This window comes from Nicotiana sylvestris, chromosome 10 (assembly GCF_000393655.2).
Source record: "Nicotiana sylvestris chromosome 10, ASM39365v2, whole genome shotgun sequence".
NCBI classification, from domain to species: domain Eukaryota; kingdom Viridiplantae; phylum Streptophyta; class Magnoliopsida; order Solanales; family Solanaceae; genus Nicotiana; species Nicotiana sylvestris.
The window spans coordinates 27,976,900-27,994,841 of NC_091066.1; the positions used below are offsets into that span (position 1 = coordinate 27,976,900).

At 36.5% G+C, this 17,942-nt stretch overlaps 2 protein-coding genes and 1 non-coding gene across 4 annotated transcripts; 1 reads left to right on the plus strand and 2 right to left on the minus strand.

The window, feature by feature from the left end:
* Nucleotides 1-579: 579 nt before the first annotated feature.
* LOC104234781 (protein NRT1/ PTR FAMILY 1.2-like) lies at nucleotides 580-6,029 on the plus strand. Of its 2 annotated transcripts, none has more exons than XM_009788414.2 (4): nucleotides 580-997; nucleotides 1,661-1,878; nucleotides 4,226-4,770; nucleotides 5,035-6,029. In XM_009788414.2, the coding sequence occupies exons 1-4, from the start codon at nucleotides 841-843 to the stop codon at nucleotides 5,942-5,944; spliced, it is 1,830 nt and encodes a 609-aa protein (XP_009786716.1). In that variant the 5' UTR covers nucleotides 580-840; the 3' UTR covers nucleotides 5,945-6,029. The 2 variants fall into 2 exon arrangements, with proteins under 2 accessions (XP_009786716.1, XP_070016803.1); XM_070160702.1 differs by having other exon boundaries at nucleotides 4,226-4,467.
* Nucleotides 6,030-6,231: 202 nt separating this feature from the next.
* Nucleotides 6,232-6,305, minus strand: TRNAT-AGU (transfer RNA threonine (anticodon AGU)). Its single transcript has one exon. It is a non-coding gene; the product is annotated as a tRNA-Thr (tRNA).
* A 444-nt stretch (nucleotides 6,306-6,749) lies between these two features.
* LOC104234782 (probable CoA ligase CCL8) lies at nucleotides 6,750-16,851 on the minus strand. The gene is made up of 17 exons (XM_009788415.2): nucleotides 16,587-16,851; nucleotides 14,912-15,081; nucleotides 14,463-14,636; nucleotides 13,988-14,171; nucleotides 13,786-13,874; nucleotides 13,241-13,310; nucleotides 13,049-13,101; nucleotides 12,834-12,941; nucleotides 12,490-12,588; nucleotides 12,204-12,296; nucleotides 12,031-12,108; nucleotides 11,781-11,885; nucleotides 11,513-11,603; nucleotides 7,739-7,812; nucleotides 7,419-7,598; nucleotides 7,199-7,252; nucleotides 6,750-7,069 (listed from the first exon to the last, which is right to left on the minus strand). The coding sequence occupies exons 1-17, from the start codon at nucleotides 16,747-16,749 to the stop codon at nucleotides 7,016-7,018; spliced, it is 1,839 nt and encodes a 612-aa protein (XP_009786717.1). The 5' UTR covers nucleotides 16,750-16,851; the 3' UTR covers nucleotides 6,750-7,015.
* Between the last annotated feature and the right edge of the window lie 1,091 nt (nucleotides 16,852-17,942).

The window sequence follows — 17,942 nt, forward strand, 5'->3', positions numbered from 1 at the left end:
CATGTAAAATAATTCTAATGAACAAAGTGTTACTCCATATGTTTCAAATTGTATACTCCATATGATATTCTTTTTTTATTAGTTTGTTCTAAAAAAAGTTTGCATCTTTTTATATTTAAAAATAATTTACCTTTAAACTTTATATTTAACATAAATTTTAGTAATTTATTTCTTTTTTTAATTAGCTACCACCATATAAATTAAAATGGAGGGACTATTGTTCGTGCTCATTAAAAGAGCAGTGCACTAAGCTTGTACTATATGTGGATTCAAGGAAATATCGAACCACAAGGGTCTATTGTGGTGCACTATGCTCGTACTATATGTGAGGTTCAAGGAAATATCGAACCACAAGGGTCTATTGTACGCAATCTTACTCTGCATTTCTGCAAGAGACTGTTTCCACGACTCGAAACCGTAACCTCCTGGTCACATGACAACAATTTTACATGCTTCCTTTTAAATTGTTAAAAGAAAAAATACAATAAAATATAAAAGGATGTAACCTTTAACACAGAATCGCACGTAATTCCCTGCCAGCTTGTCTGCAGGGTGCAGACGGTCGAATTATTAGTCATCTTTTTAAAAAGCAAGAAAGAGAGGGTATAATGGCAATATTTCTTGTCGTAGGAAAAAAGCAACTGCAGAGCCAACCCCAACCCATCCCCATGATACTTGTCTGATATCACTATACATCCAGCTTTCAGCTTGTTTTTGAGTTTCACTTCACTACATGATAAGAAAACACAATCCCCCCCCTCTTTACCTCATTCTCATTCTCTGCTTACTTTCATCACTAGTTAGTAACCAGCTTAGTCATCGATCTCCTTGTTGTTGCTAATGGAGAAGGAAATGTTGGAGCTTTCTTCAGATCATATGACTAAAATGGAGGAGGATCATAACCACCAACTTTCTTCTTCTTCTTTTTCTCCAATGGCGGTTCCAAGAATCATGACAAGATCTAAGGGTGGTCTTGTAACCATGCCATTCATTATAGGTAACAATTTCCATGGAAAATGTCATGTCTTTTTCCACGACTCCACGTTCCAAAAGTCTTTCTTTTTTTAAATTATGTGTCCAATCAATTTATTTTTCATCTAAAATGGATGATAAGTGGGGTTGTCTGGTGCACAAAGTATCCTGCTTTCACGCAGGTCTCGAAAAGGACCGCACCAATAGGATACAATGTAGGCACTACCATGATGCAAACAGTAGTGGCTGCTTCCATAGTGACTTATAGTCAGAGTCAGAACTATATTATAAAATTAGGGGTCATCGGTACCCGTAAAGTTCGGCAAAAATTCCCTCTATATATAGTTTTAAAAAAATGGTTATATATTAGTAGAAGCATCTTAAAAAATAATTATATATTAGTAGTAGCATCTTATATTATTAGTAGCATCTTATATATATATATATATAAAAAGTAAATTTTGGTTGAATGCAAATGTGCATGTGGTACGACTATATGAGATAATTTTACCATTATTCTCTCTCCTCGGAGGGAATAATTAGTTTTAAATTTTTTTTATTTTTGTTCTTTTCAACTCTTTACTGCGGAATTTTGTTTATATATGTTAGACATCATTATAAACTGAATTACTAGCTATTTGTGGGTAATTAACATGATGCAAATTTGGGTTTTACGTTGTCAACACAGCAAACGAGTCACTGGAGAAGGTGGCAAGTTATGGACTTTTACCCAACATGACATTCTATCTGATGAAAGATTACAGAATGGGAGTCACTACAGCTCAAAATTTACTCTTTTATTGGTCATCAGCTACAAATTTCTTGCCACTAGTTGGAGCTTTCATTGCAGATTCATATCTGGGTCGATTCCTTGTAATTGGATTTGGTTCCATCTTCAGTTTCCTGGTAATTATTATTACTCCATAAATCATTTACTGGTTTTTTTGAAAGCCTGAATTTTATATGATTTTAATACTGTAGTAATTGGTACGAGGTACACTTGTTTCCAGCCTTGATACAATGTAAACTTGTTGTCCTCTTAACTGTCAGCGCGTATTGTAGTACAAGTCTTTTCCTGCTTAAACGTCGCACTCACCCCTTAGTTTCCCATTTGCCAATATTTAATAGGCTTATCACTTATGGAGTAGTTTATTTTGACACTTTTTCCTATCTTCTCGGTTTAGCATTATTTAAAAAGCTGGGTATATTATTATTATATATGTAGTAGTAGCTAACTGTATATATTAAAATAAACATATACTCCATAGTTTGTTAGTTAATCTGAGGGTGCTATAGCTGTATAATGTTGTCATGTCGTGTGAGGTAGATTAAGTGTAACCTGTCAAGTTTAAGTATTAAATACTGCTTAATTCACGTCCTTCACTCAGCCACCTCTATTTTTTCAGGAAAAAATTGTTTAGAATTTACACCAAAGTAATGAATATATGACATGTTTTTGCATAATTAATTTTAATTAATACTCATTCTCAACACAAATTTATTACTTAGTCATGGTAATTAATAATGTTCATATAAACATCAAGTACGGATGAATTTTTTCTATTTACATAGTGGAATATTATTACTTTTTGGATGACAACGTACTGCTTTTGTCTTTTTTTTTTCTTGTTCCTTCTGTTGGTGGGCTCATGAATATTGGAGGAGAGGGAGGGAGAAGAAGGAAGGACTGTGATTGGATCCCTATACCTGAGTATATCTCAATAGTGCAAAATAGAATTACAGTGCTACTTCTTATATCTTAGGCTGACAAAATTTTATTTAGTACTAGTTTTTAGCACAGTTTATTCTAATCAGAGGATCCAATGCAGTTTAGATCTGTACAGTGCGTGATTATCTTATTTACTGCTAATATTAGTTGATTCTATTTGGAAGAAACGTCAAAGGGGAGTCTTGGCATAGCTGGTAAAGTTTTTGCCATGTGACCAGGAGGTCACAGTTCGAGCCGTGAACACTGCTTCTTTGAGAAATACAGGTTAATGCTGTGCACAATAGACCTTTTTGGCCCGACCCTTTCCGCACCCCGCGCCTAGCAGGAGCTTAAACTTCATTTAAGGGTGTGACCTACCGGTCAATAAAGTGGGAGCTGAATCATGTCTCAGGTTTCTAAAAGGAAGGCGAAGTGACTATCATCGGATAGTCACGAGCGCTTAGAGGTATGAGGTTAAGCGAATTAATCTTATTATTTGAAGGAGCTTAACTTCTAAAAGGACTCTTAATAAAGAAAGTTTTTTTGAAGAAAGCAATTCAAGTAGGGCCTGAAAGAAGCCAGTTTCAAATCCTGCCCATGTCCTGTTGATTAGATTTACCTGGTACATATCCTGTGGATGATAGCCTAAGTTGCTCGGTCTCGAGTGCGGGTATTCGATACGGGGACGGATCCGAGTATCGGATTCGGCAAAATTTAAATTTTAAGATTGGGGGTGCGGATCCGGATATGGATACAGGTGCGTGTATTCGACTAATAAAAAACAGAGCTATAAAAATATTGTAAATTTTGAGAGATATTATGTCAAAAACTTACATGAATATTGTAGAATTCAATCTTTCATTCTCCAAGATGGACATTATTCTTTCATTGTCCTAAATCTGTTTTATTTTTGACTTTGAGAAATGAAAATCTCAATTTTTCTCCCAAATTTGTCGATGGACTCCGGTCAAAGTGCCCGAAGTCGGTTGACCGAATCCGGGACGTATCCCGTCCCGGTCCGCATCCCCGTCTCGTATCGGGACGGGGACGAAACCAAAATCGAAGAGTCTGCAACTTAGATGATAGCAGGTACTCAGTGGAATTAATCGAGGTCATAAACTACACATATGTCAGATGCTTAACCTGCCTAAACGTAGCTTTTGCCAAAAGATGATTTAAAAGTTCTGTTAGACCTGAATATTCCTGATCTGCTTTTAGTTTGTCATATTCAAATTCAGAAACAATCTTCAAATGTTAAATTTTAAATATATCGAGCAATACCAGCTCTTGTGTTTAATTAGCTGTTAAAAGAATAAACTTCTAACTGGTTATCAAAAAGAATAAACTTCTACAGCTTATTGTAAACTTAATGATTATTTGTTGAGATGATAGTATCAACTAATTATAGTTACTCGTTTAGTTATCGTTTATCATTGAATTTCATCTAACCAAATTAAATATATATGTTAAAGATAGTGATGCACTCATCTTCTTGAAATTCTGTATCCGTTACTGCTACTCAACATCTTAATGTCCCATTTGCAGGGTGCAGTTCTCTTGTGGTTAACAGCAATGATTCCGAAAGCAAGGCCTTCCCCTTGCGATCTATCAGTTCAGGCGTGTAAATCTGCAACACCGGCTCAATATACACTCTTGGTTTCCTCTTTTATGCTAATGTCGATTGGTGCTGGTGGTGTAAGACCATGTTCTTTAGCATTCGGTGCAAATCAGTTTGACAAGCCCGATAATCCTAATAACAAACGCGTATTGGAGACATTTTTTAACTGGTACTATGCTTCAGCTATGATCTCTGTTCTGATTGCTATGACCGGTATTGTATACCTTCAAGATCACATGGGATGGAAAGTTGGCTTTGGAGTTCCTGCTATAATTATGTTCTTCTCTGGTCTGCTGTTTTTTCTTGCTTCTCCACTTTATATCAAGCAAAAGGCTAGTAAAAACTTGTTTAGCAGATTAGTACAAGTAATTGTGGTTGCTTATAAGAATAGGAAAGTTGCTTATCCTTCTGAGAATTCTGGTTACCATCACAACAAAGGTTCAGAATTTTCCGTGCCAACGAACAAATTGAGGTGTGACAAAACTCTTGAGTTTATTCTAGGATTTATTACCTTTTTGTTTTTCTTATTTAAGGGAGCCTTGCGTAACTGGTAAAGTTGATGCCATGTGACTAGGAGGTCATGGGTTCAAGTCTTGCAGAAATGCAGGGTAAAACCGCTTACAATAAACCCTTGTGGTCCGACCCTTCCGTATCTCGCGCATAGCGGGAGCTTAGTGCACCAGACTGCCCTTTTGTTTGTTTTCCTATTTAGAAGCTGATGTTTCCTATATTTTAGGTTCTTAAACAAGGCTTGCATCATAAAATGCCCTGAAGATGTTAAGCAAGATGGCGTTGCAGTCGATCCATGGAATCTTCGCACAGTCGAGCAAGTTGAGGACCTAAAATCGCTCATTAGAGTCATGCCATTGTGGTCAACAGGGATCATGATATCGATAAACTTGAGCCAAAGTTCATTCCCTTTACTTCAAGCTAATTCCATGAACAGACATATAACTAAAAGCATCGAAATCCCAGCAGGGTCTTTTGGAATGTTTACCATCATTGCTTTAACAATTTGGCTTGTCCTATATGATCGCGCTATCCTTCCATTGGCATCAAGAATCAGAGGAAAACCAGTTCGTCTTGGAACTAGAGAAAGAATGGGAATTGGGATATTCTTCTCTTGCATGGCCATGTTAATCTCCGGGATCATAGAACATATTCGGCGAGGAAAGGCAATCAAGCAAGGTCTTTTGAACAATCCTGAAGGCGTCGTGGCAATGTCAGCAATGTGGCTTATACCACAACATTGTTTAAACGGAATAGCAGAGGCATTCAATGCAATTGGCCAAACCGAGTTCTACTATTCTGAGCTTCCAAAAAGTATGTCAAGTATAGCAGCTGCTATGTTTGGACTAGGAATGGCTGTAGCAAATCTGTTGGCAAGTGTGATACTGAGCAATGTGGATAATCTTACTAAACGAGAAGGGAAAGAAAGTTGGGTTTCAAGCAATATTAACAGAGGTCGCTACGAGAACTATTACTGGCTTCTTGCAATTATGACAGGTTTTAATTTGCTTTATTTTATGGTTTGTAGTTGGGCATATGGACCTTGTGTTGAGAATATGAGTAAGAAAATGGTAGAAGGAGATGGTGATATGCCACAGGAGAATGTCTCTTCACCACTTAGACCATTGCCAGCTTAACTTGAATTCCTGTTAAGCTAGTTGTTTAGTGTATACATAGTATTTATAAATGTTACAAGTGTTTTTAGGTTTTTCGTTTGTTTAATCAGCATCTTCTCGTTGGTGTTTTCTTTTGTCCCCGAGCCATTAAAAGAAAAAAGAATTAAGAAAGCGACGAGTCAAGTAGTGGAAGATAAGGTTATTGAAATAAGAAAACAATGAAATCCGGAGTTCTAGAATATAAAGAGCAAGAGAGCAAGGAATCAAATAACATAAACGGCAAAACTTCAAGCTGGAAAAAAAAAGTTTGCTTTCATTGAGAGTCGAACTCAAGACCTCCCGCTTACTAAACGGGTGCTCTAACCAACTGAGCTATGAAAGCTTTTTTGACTATTACTTATCACTTTTTTATTTTTACTATTTCTTCCAAGCGAATTGCATCCCTATTTATCTTCCAAATGTTTTCCATAATAATTAAGCTCACAAAAATCAATTCCTAAATCATTTAAAAGTGCGTAGTTGGATGTAAAATCGTAAAAAGTGTCAACATATTTGGTGAATATAATTTAGGCAACACTAGGAATAAAAGCTGTACGGCAAATATAATTTTTACCCTTCAAGGAGTAAGTTATAGGGAAAAAAACCTTCTACGATTTAGGCAACACTAGGAAAGAAATATTATTTTGTCACGGACGTATTTACTAGAAAATATTTTGTTTTAGCTAACAGCGTCTTTTTGGGGCAGTAAAATGTGATAAAACTTGAGCTCAATAATATCATATCTTCCCCAGTTCATCTGTGACAAAGCTTCAAGATCAAGACCACATTTAATAAGAGTTCAAGTTCTATGTATAACTCAAAAACGTTTTCGAAGTTCAATTCTCAAACATCGTCTCGTTAAAATTCCTAGTATCCTTTGAATTGTAAACTACAGAGGAATTATCTTTTCTCCAAGGTAAATAAAAATCTAAAATTCTGCACTTTCCAGCAGAATATACTTCAATCACTGTCTGGATAATATTCTTCAAGAGGTTAGAGCATTATTTTACTTTCTGATATTCCGTCACGTCATCAAATTGCTTTCTGACCAATTTAAACCTGTTTGGGATCTTCAGCCAGGTTTCTTTTCAGCTCTTTCTTATTTACCTGATATAGAGAAAAGGGCATCAAATGTGCTTTTTTATTGCCATGATTGTTTGGATTCAAAATGAAATAAACAAGGGAAGTGAAAGAACGGTGGGAGATAACGTCGGGAGGGAGTTTGGATTATCTTACCTTTCCCATAGCATTTCGAGGCAACGAGTCCCAAAGAAACAGACGAGTTGGTATCTGGAGTACAGTTATTAGATGGCAAGAATTAGTTTAAGCACATTAATACTTGGGATACCAGAACATCTCGCATGAAAACCAAATCATAGAAACAATATCGCCCGAAACATCAAAATATGATTCATAAGCTCAAGTAAGAATTAACACCGCAAATTAAGGGTGATACCTTGTAAGGGGCAAGTTTCTCCTTCGCCCAATCAGAAAGTTCTTGCAAGGTTAGTGCAGGCTTTAGCTGCTCGTCTCGTCTTCTTTTCACTTCGCCCTCAGGCACAACTATTGTACATACCACTTCGCCATAGTCTTTGTCAGGCAAGCCTAACACACAGCATTCTGATATAGTTGGATGCTGTGAAAAGGAAATTTGATTACACAGGGTGAAAATGCTGACTGTCAGAATCTTAATTCTGACAGATATCTTAAACGGGAATAATCAAACTTTAATAGAAACCCTAGGAAATTAAGATAAAAAGATAGACAAACAGCTACCTCCAACAGAACTGCTTCAATTTCCAATGCTGATAATTTGTATCCACCAACCTTCATAATATCAGCATTGGTACCTGAAAAGAAAAAAATTCAATTATTTCCCCAACCGATACAGTTTTGTAGTAGAGGAACTTTTATCACTCCGTGATTTTATTAAGGGGATAAAGAACAAGGTTGGATTAACTTAATAAGTGGAGACCAAAACCTTATGTCTTCAAAAAATATTTATCACTAGAATCAAATGTTATCTAGTGTATCTTTCTTTTCTTGTTTTTTTAAATGAGTATAATCTAGTAGATATACTGCTTTCACAGACCTATATCTACGAGTTATCGAAACTATCATTTGGGGTTTTGAACTACATAGTGAGAAATTCCAGATATGTATATGGCGCATATACTTGCACTTCCCCATCCATTAGTAGATCTTACTACATTAGAAAAAATGAAGTAGCAGACTGTCATTTTCACTGATTCCCTCATCAGTTTGAGAAAGCAGTCACAAGGAAAACATTTTCATTTCATTTGGTTTGCAGACAAATTCAAAAGGGGGAAGGAGACAAGAATAACTTGATTGCTTTCAGAGAATTTGCCATTCAAATTTAATACAGGTCATAAAAGTCTAGTGGGGGCATAACCTGCATGCAATTGGTAAAGCTGTGATGACCCAAAAGGTCATCAATGTTTTAAAATAAAATAAAATAAAATTCTGTGTTTCGAGGCCTTAAAACCTCTTTCTGTCTCATCTCGATTTGCGTGCGCAGTTCGGTCGCGTATTCGGAAAGCCATTATGTGAAAATCTATGAAAAATGATAAATTTTACCTTTAAAATGAATTTAAGTTGACTTCGGTCAACATTTTGGGTAAACGGACCCGGACCCGTGATTTGACGGTCCCGAAGGGTCCGTAGGAAAATATGGGACTTGGGCGTATGCGCGGAATCGAATTCCGAGGTCCCAAGCCCGAGAAATGAATTTTTTTAAAAAATGTTTTCTGGAATATATATGAGTTTTTGGAAATGAAATGTGTTTGGAATTTGATGGTATCGGGCCCATATTTTGGTTCCGGAGCCCGGTACAGGTCTTATATGTGATTTAAGTCGACAAAAACGGAGGTCATATGACGTGATTCGGAACTTTAGTTGTGAAATTTGAAACTTTGAAAGTTCTTGAGATTTTCTTTAATTTTGATGCTAAATTCATAGTTGTTGATGTTATTTTGGTGATTTGATCGCACGAACAAGTCCGTATGATGTTTTTAGGTTAGTGTGCATGTTTGGTTTGGAGCCCCGAGGGCTCGGGTGAGTTTTGGATAGGCCACGGAGTGAAATTTGCACTTAGGAATTGCTGGTATGTTGCAGGTCTGCAGGCTTCGCGCTCGCAAATGCGAATAAACCATTGCAAATGCGAGAGAAGGCCTGATCGCAAATGCGATCATTTCTTTGCAATTGCGAAGAGGCCCAGAAATCCCCGTTGTCGCAAATGCGACTCTCCCATCGCAAATACGAGTTCACAATTGCGAACAGTGATCGCAAATGCGAGATTAGCAGGTTCTGAAGGGTTTGCAATTGCGAACCCTGGTCGCAATTGCAACATCTGCGACCTGCAAATTCATGACTTAGCCGAAAATCTTTCATTTTTCAAACTCTTTCAAAACATAAACTCTTTTGCGCGATTTTCCAAATAAAAGTCCTTCTCCAAATCGATTGTAAGTCATTTCTAACTCGTTTTCTTCAATCTTTAACATCTTTTCACCTGATTTCAACTCAAAATCAAGGGTTTTCATGGGAAAATTGGGTGTTTTGGGTAGAACCTAGGTTTTTCAATGGGGATTTGGACCTCGATTTGAGGTCCGATTTCAAAACAAATTATATATTTGGGTTCGTGGGGGAATGGGTAATCAGGTTTTGGTCCGAACCTCGGATTTTGACCATGTGGGCCCGGGGGCGGTTTTTGACTTTTGGGGAAAAACTTTAGAAAACCGATTTTCATGCATTGGAATTGATTCATTTAGCATTTATTGATATAGTTAAGTAACTTGTGGCTAGATACGAGCGAATTGGTGGTGGAATCAAGAGGTAAAGCGATAGTTGAGACTTGAATTGTGTTCGTGGAGCCGAGGTAAGTGTTTGGTCTAACCTTAGCTTGAGGGATTATGAGTTGTGTCCTATTTGCTATGTGTTATTTGTTGAGTACGACGTATAGGCATGGTGACGAGTATCGTTGGTGTCAAGCATGCCCGTGAGTCTTATATTATGGTTAATGTGACTCCGTTTGTATTGTTCATACCTTATGTGATGATTTCTATTGCTGAGCAACGCTTGTGGAAGTAATATTGGTATTTGAATATTGAAGAGCGTTGGCTCAAGTTGTAAAATGAATTGTGGAAGTATAATTGGCAATTGAACCTTATAAAGCATTGGCTTAAGTTGTGAAGTGAGTTGTGAAGTAAATGTGAAAAAGAGAAGAGGATTATTATATTTTCTCCCTTGCCGGGATGTTGTTTTTAATGCTATCTCCCTTGCTGGGATGTTGATGTTTTTGATATTGTTCCCCTGCCGCGATTTTATTGTGATTTTATTTATTTCCTTGCCCTAATTGTTTGTGATTGTTGTTTGGGTAAGAAAGAGTGTTAAAGCACGAAGGGTGATGCCGTGCATTGTTTTGGTGAGAGAGTGATAAAGCACGAAGGGTGATGCCGTGTGTGATTTTGTGAGGAAGAGTGTAGAAGCACGAAGGGTGATGCCGTGCCGCACGATGTACAATTCCGTACCGATTATTTTGATTTTATGGTGAGGACGAGAGTAAAAGCACGAAGGGTGATGCCGCGCAGATTATATTGATTCTTATGGTGAGGACGAGAGTAAAAGCACGAAGGGTGATTATATTGATTCTTATGGTGAGGACGAGAGTAAAAGCACGAAGGGTGATGTCGTGCACTTGTTTGATTTCTGATTCTTGTTGATAATCGAGTTGTGGTGTTCCTTATATTTACCTGCTGTCCTTCTGTTATCATTGATGTTTTCCCGCATCATGTTTCCCCCTGCCATTCTTAACTGTATATTCCTGCTTTTATTTTCCGATGTATATGATTTAACTGCATAGGTTTATTTGGTAGTCTGGTCCTAGCCTCGTCACTACTTCGCCGAGGTTAGGCTAGGCACTTACCAGCACATGGGGTCGGTTGTGCTGATACTACACTCTGCACTATGTGCAGATCCCGGTGCAACAGTTTTTGAGCTTTGGGGTTGCTGCCTTCAGTCCATTCGGAGATCCGAGGTAGTCCTGCAGGCGTCCGCAGACCTTGGCGTCTCCCTCTATCCTTATATTCTGTTTCTTTTATGTATTTCAAAGACAGTGTTGTAATAACTCTTCCGGACCTCTATTTGTAGTATTCCTAGACAGTCTGTGAAATTGTGACACCAGTTTTGGGTAGTTTACGTATGAATTGATATTGATATCTTTATTAAAATATTACGTTTCAGTCTTCCGCTTTTAAATTTTCGTTGTTTATATAATGTTGGCTCTTAACCGTTAAAGGATTAAAAATGGGAAAAAGGTAAATAATTCAAATAGTTGGCTGGCCTAGCTCTCACTAGTAGGCGCCATCACGACTCCCGAGGGTGGAGAAATCCGGGTCGTGACAAAAGTACACAAGGGAAAAACTATTTTATGATCAGGAACTAGCAAATAACTATTTTAAATAAATCCATATGCAATTGGTACAGCAAACTAGAAAATATTTTAAAAAAATCATTGGAAGACAATATGCTTACGTCCCAAAATGATGTAATATCCGTCTTCATCAACTGTAACAGTATCTCCAGTCTTGAAATATCCATCCTCAGTAAATGACTGCTTGGATACCTAGCAAATCCTCACATGGTGCAAGAGATGTTTAATACCAAGAAATGGCATTGGAAATCATCTATTTCAATTTGAAGAGCCACGTCCCGGGCGGGGGGGTTTAAGAAGAAGATAGCTTCTTTTAAAGCAGGAGTTGTTTAAGGAGTAGAACTACCAACTATGTAATGATTACCTTACCTCAGGTAGTTTCCAGTATTCTTTGAACAATGATGGGCTTTTAATGCAAAGCTCCCCAACTCCAGTTTTATCGTTACTGCTCTCATCTTCCAAAAGAATCTTGGCCTATCAGAAACAAAGAAATATCAAGAATAATCAGATAGGAAATATAATAAGGGGATGCATCTAATAAATTCCTGGACTGCATTTATGGACTTTATTCCAGCAACATGTTAGATGTCGAAAACCATAACATAAGGAACTCACTAACCTGTACACCCGGAAATGGCTTGCCAACAGTACCTCCTTTGCGCTTGCCTCTTATGGGATTAGAGATTGCCATCACAAACTAGATGCAATTAACCATTTACATAAGCATGGATATTAAACGGTAAGTAATCAAACAGCTTATGTATGAAAATATGTGGATACGAGCACAATTACCTCAGTCATGCCATAACGTTCTAATAAGCGATGTCCGGTAATGGTTTCCCACTGCTGCATGACGGGCAGAGGAAGTGCAGAGGAGCCACTCATCTGGAAGCAGATATTACTGTTATATCTCATTTGGGATAATAAAGAAATACATTAGGTTTGACAACAACACATTCTATACTCGGTAACCAACCAAAAAGGAAAATTCATAGACTCATTCCACATTCAATTTCCTAATTGTGTTTTGTGTAGTCTATTCAAACAACACCAGCAGAGGTGAAACCAAGCCTATTACCATAAGACGCAAGTGCCTTGCTGCTGAAGCAGAAGCTGCTTTCAGTTCTGGATCCATTGCTTCATAACCTTGTATCAATCGCGCATACATAGTTGGAACCTATTGGATTAACATGATAAAAACATCAATCAGAAAAGAGGAGTTGGGCTAGAGGATCTGGTACCAAAGCTATTATTTGACACCATGGTGTTAGCAAATCCTAGCCAAGTACACAAATGCTATCCCTATCCATAACCCCAGATAACTTTAAGAAAGTAAATCTTAAACATAGTAAATGCACCAGAAAATCCGACATGCCATATGATTGCAACTATATTTCATTAATCTACTCAAAACAGACTTACTCCGGTAAACACCGTTATGGCATTATCCACTTTAGTCCCATCTGTAGGATACGATTCACGCCATTTCTGCCAAATTCCCCTCACACTGAACTTTGGCACGAAGTCGACCTTCAAAAACAAAAAAGCAGATATGGAAACATGAACTTACCAATCAGACAGCATGTGTTCTGTGGTGAAAAAGAGTTTGAAGATGTGAAATTTCTTTGAGTAATTACCGTGGAGCCTGCATAAAGAGGGGCCAGTAAAGCATTGAAAAGTCCATGCACATGTATCATACAAGTTAAGGATCAACCAAATTTTAGTCCAAATGAGATTGTTTATCCCATTATCCCCCACAAAAACATGTTGCAAGAGCAGGAAAAATGTAGACAACATGATTGGGAAATAAAATAATGGACTGTGGATATGATGGAGTGGTAGACAGTGCAGAAATTGATCCTTGGACGTGTATTCCCATGCGCTAGCTAACATTTGGACCTGAAACAGCATAAACATGGAAGGAGTTGAATTAAAGATAACTTTCAGAAACCTGAAGGTAGTACTTCGTAGTAAAACTACAATGAAGACATCCCCACCCCTCCCAATATTACTGACAACTGAACCAAGGCATAAACAAGTTCACGGAAGTAAATGATATCAAAACTTCTCCTTCAATTACAACCAGCAGTTTGTCCAAGGTGGTGAATTGGGTTGCTTATCATCTCTCAATATTACAAATACTATGACACATTATTCTATTTTCAGAATCAATAGAATACATATGTATTCTCTGCCTATTCGAGGGGGAAAAAAAGTGAAAGCAAACTTGCTTAATCACCCACGCCAAGGTCTCTGATAGGTATGTGTCATCACGAGGTAAAAGTGGAATATTGCTAATTAGATCAGTGACTTCGAGAAGAAGCCATAAAGGCGAAGAATCAATCATATCAAGATCCAATAAAATGAATCTAACCTGTGCTAAGACTCCATTGTGCGTGTGGACAACTCCTTTTGGTTTCCCTGTTGTACCACTGGTGTACAAGATAAAAGCAGGGTTCTCGCCTTAAAGGTAACATGTACAGAACAAAGGAAAATGACATAGATGAGCTCCAAACATCTCAAACAGGGAAATAAATAACCATATCGAGCCACAGACAAACTACTCATTATCTCACCGTAGGAATTGATTTCTAGCAGATTTTGTTGACCATCAGAAACCACATCTTTTGACTGGTCATGCTCCGTTGATGAATGCACGTCGGGAATTGAAGGAATAAGAAATAACTGAGCACCAGTTTTTGCTGCAATTGTATTCATAAGTTCTTGGTGGTCTTCAGTACTCAAAATCATGGAGATGCCCTAGAAATCAATGTTTCACATCGATTTAGTAAGCATAAAGAAGACAAAAATTGGAAGAAGCAAATTGCATTATTTCTACAACAAGCAGATACGGAATATTTCAGCCTGATTAAAGATGAGCTAATCACCTATGGACAGAGAGCAGGGCGTGACAAATGATGCAAGCTATATCATTAGCTTTGAGTATGAGAAAAGCAAAGTGCATCCATTTTTATGTGTCTTTATTATCTTTCAAATAACACTTTACTGACAAGAAAAACGAGGGAGAAGATAAAAGATTGAGAGATGTACCGAGTCATTCATCACATGTAGTAGCTCAGTCTCAGGGTAGCTCAGAGCAAGAGGGACTGCACAACCTCCACTAAGCCAGGTCCCTATTATTCCAGCAACGAACTCAGCAGAAGGTTTGGCCACAATCCCTACTCTTGCTCCATTGAGATGTTCATTTTCTTTGATGCCTTTGTCCTGAAAAAGAGGAAGCATTTAAGCAAAAAACAATAAAAGAAGTATATTCAGTAGACTGACTTTGAAATTGGAAAACCAATGTATCCAGATGAAAAAAGATAGTGTGTTGGGGAAAAAAAGACTCGCACTGAAAGAATTTCATAGACAACATTTTCTTAACTAAACATTTCAACTGGGGAAAACACTTTCATTTAATTCACACCGTTTGATGAAGATTATAACACAAATTCATGCACCTAAAATTATTCACAGATAATTCGTCATTTCCAACTCACCGTTTTAAGATCTAGCTTGCTTAACAAATTTGAAATCCTCCTCGCAGATGATATCAACTGCATGTAACTGTAGCTCTTTTCATCAGCTCTTATGGCAATATTCTGTTGTGATTCAGGTCCCTTGCTCGCAACTTCCTTGACCAGCTCCATATAGCTAATACTACTTGTAGCTGAAAAATCAAAGAAAGAGGAAGAAACTTTAAGATTACGTAATGTCATGTTTCTACTACCATCTCTAACTTTTTTAAGCACAAACGAAGATATGCAATGAGTTGCATCCAAGGGATTTTTGGTTAACAAAGATATATTACACGTGAAATCTAGTACTCATTTAACTGCTTGCTTATATCAACTTATCTGATAATCTTTCCTTATCGGAACGTCCCCAAAACGTTCGGTACCATTTTACTGATAACACATTCTTTACAACTTTCACTAACATTCAAAAACTCAATTTCATTTAACAATTCAAGTTTTAAATTTTGAGGAATGATTTCCCTATCCGAGTAACTTTTCTACCACTAATACAATATGTACGTCCAATAAACATTTCAAACCCTATTTCAATCAAATAGCATTATATGAAATGGGACAAGGGCTTACATTTTACTCCAAAAATACTACTAATGTTTTCTGAAGATGCAAATAGATGCCCAACCCCAACCGAAAAAAATAAAAGTACCTACTCCTTCAAGATGAGGAGGCCCATATTCATCATTTTGACAAGGGAAGAAAGACAGATGCTTAAGAGGTTCTCAGCTCGCAATGAAAGAAGGTGCAAAATTTGACATATTCGCAACGTGTTTAAGGAAAAATCCCAACACCAATTCTAAAATCTCTGACATAGTCAACCTTTAATACTCTCTTTACAGGATTTCCTAGGAGCTAAGATAGCCTACTAATTCATTAGACTCTCATAATTTATTTCAACAGTCCTAAACCAAATAGGATCAACGGAATCAAGGTAGGAAAATCCATAGAGATCAACAGTCCACTCTCTTTTTTTCCAGCTTACTGCGGTGTCAGAGCCAGCTTGCACACACCTCGACTAATTCTAAAGCTACCTGCTACCTCCAACTAGCACAGGTACTGAGTAACTCTGTCAACCAAGGCAAGGCTTGGACACATGAAAAGAAATCAGCGGATGTTTTTGCCTCCAATAGGATTTGAACAAAAGCCACTCTTTTCTTTTGGTTTAAATATTGTAGGTCTACTATTTTTTTATTATGTTTCTGACTCATTTACGAGCAATCAAAAATTCATCATTTCAGTGACACAATCTGCAGCAACCGAAAAAACACAGAAGTTCAAAAATGATCTCAAGCTTACTAGAAAAAATCAATCAGCAAGTTTTAGCAAAATCCTCACTTTTGACTCTACTGATAAAAACCCCCGGGTTTTTCAAGAAAAATTAACTTGATCATCACCAAATCACTCTCTCCGGAAAAGTCACAAATTCCAAAAAGATTTCAAAAGCTGAGCTCGTAAATCTTCAAAAAAAAGAATTTTTTGTCCACAAGCCATTACAAAAGTACTTCTTGAAACAATTGATATACTGAATTTTAGTTCTTAAATATTTTTACATATACATTTCAAAAAATGTACATCATGATAAACAAAATATACACACAATTTATCAAATATATAAGTGTTTTGATCAAGAAAGAGAACATACCGGATGAGAAGAGGCGAAATTGGGAGGAGATAAAGCTATGATTTTTTGGACATGAAAAACAATAGGACCGAATATATGGGAAATTGAACAAGGGACTGTAGCGAGAGTGAAGAGGTGTGGACTTATAACTGAGAAAGTAGTTGAGTAACTTCAATGAGCTCATACTATTAGGTGCCAAGTTTCTTTATTACTATATTCTATAATCAAACAAGAAATGTCAATTTATGGCACAACTGTATGTGGTGTGTTACAGTAAATATGGAGCGGTTTGAATTTCTTTTGTTTCTTTTATTTTTAACCCAATTCAATAAAGCCTATGGTTGGCGGTTGGCGGTTGCGGGATGGTCTCGCCGGCGAGGACAGCTTCGCCGGTTTCCGATTTGGTAGCCCGCTGGCTAACGGCGTTTAATTCGGAAGAAGATTACAAAGGACATAACTGTCTATTAAAACAATAACATAATCACCCTAAAGCACTGAGAATTATTTTTAAACTTCTTTTAGCACTGGAAATGTAATACTATTCTTAAACGGGCTTTGGCAACCGGCAATTTTATCACTTGATTCTTCTCCCAGATTGAATGCGACATAAAATTATTCTAGGATTTAGGAAAATATTATAATTATTTATATTGGAAATCAAATTACAACCAAACAAAATATAGAATATAATTACTGTAAAAAAAATCAGGTTTATTATTCCTCTGTATCATTTTATATGATATTCTTTATTAACTTAATATAAGAGAAATAAAAAAAAATTAACTTTTCAATATTAACCGTTTTGCTTCATAAGCATTGACGTGAAATGCTGAAACTTATTTAAGAAATAAATTTAGCACCTAATTTGAATCCAAAAGCTAATTCATAAGACAAAGATTGCTCAAGACTGACTGTATAAGAAAATTAAAAAGGAATTTACATCCAACGGATGTGGCTAAACATTAAGGGGTTGTTGGGTAATAATTGCAGAAATTGTTATACAAAAGTTAAAATTAATGGTATATATATTAAAGTAAGAAAGTTACCATATGTTTAGCAAGAAAAATAGTATATACATATATTTGACTATTTTAGTCATATATATATATATATATATATATAAAACTGAATTTGAATTAAAGAATAATTTTGAATTTATAGATAAAGTTTTTAAATTTGAATTAAAATAAAAAAAGAAATTTATCTTTTTTTTTGTGGTCAAGTTATCATACTTAATTCGGTTAATGATCATATGCAATAATGGTAGGAACTTTTGTTATCTTTTCTGATTATTTAAATACTAATGCGACTGTGACAAAAAAAATATTCTATATAACTATAGAACTCTTTCATACTTAAAACACTATAATTATAGTT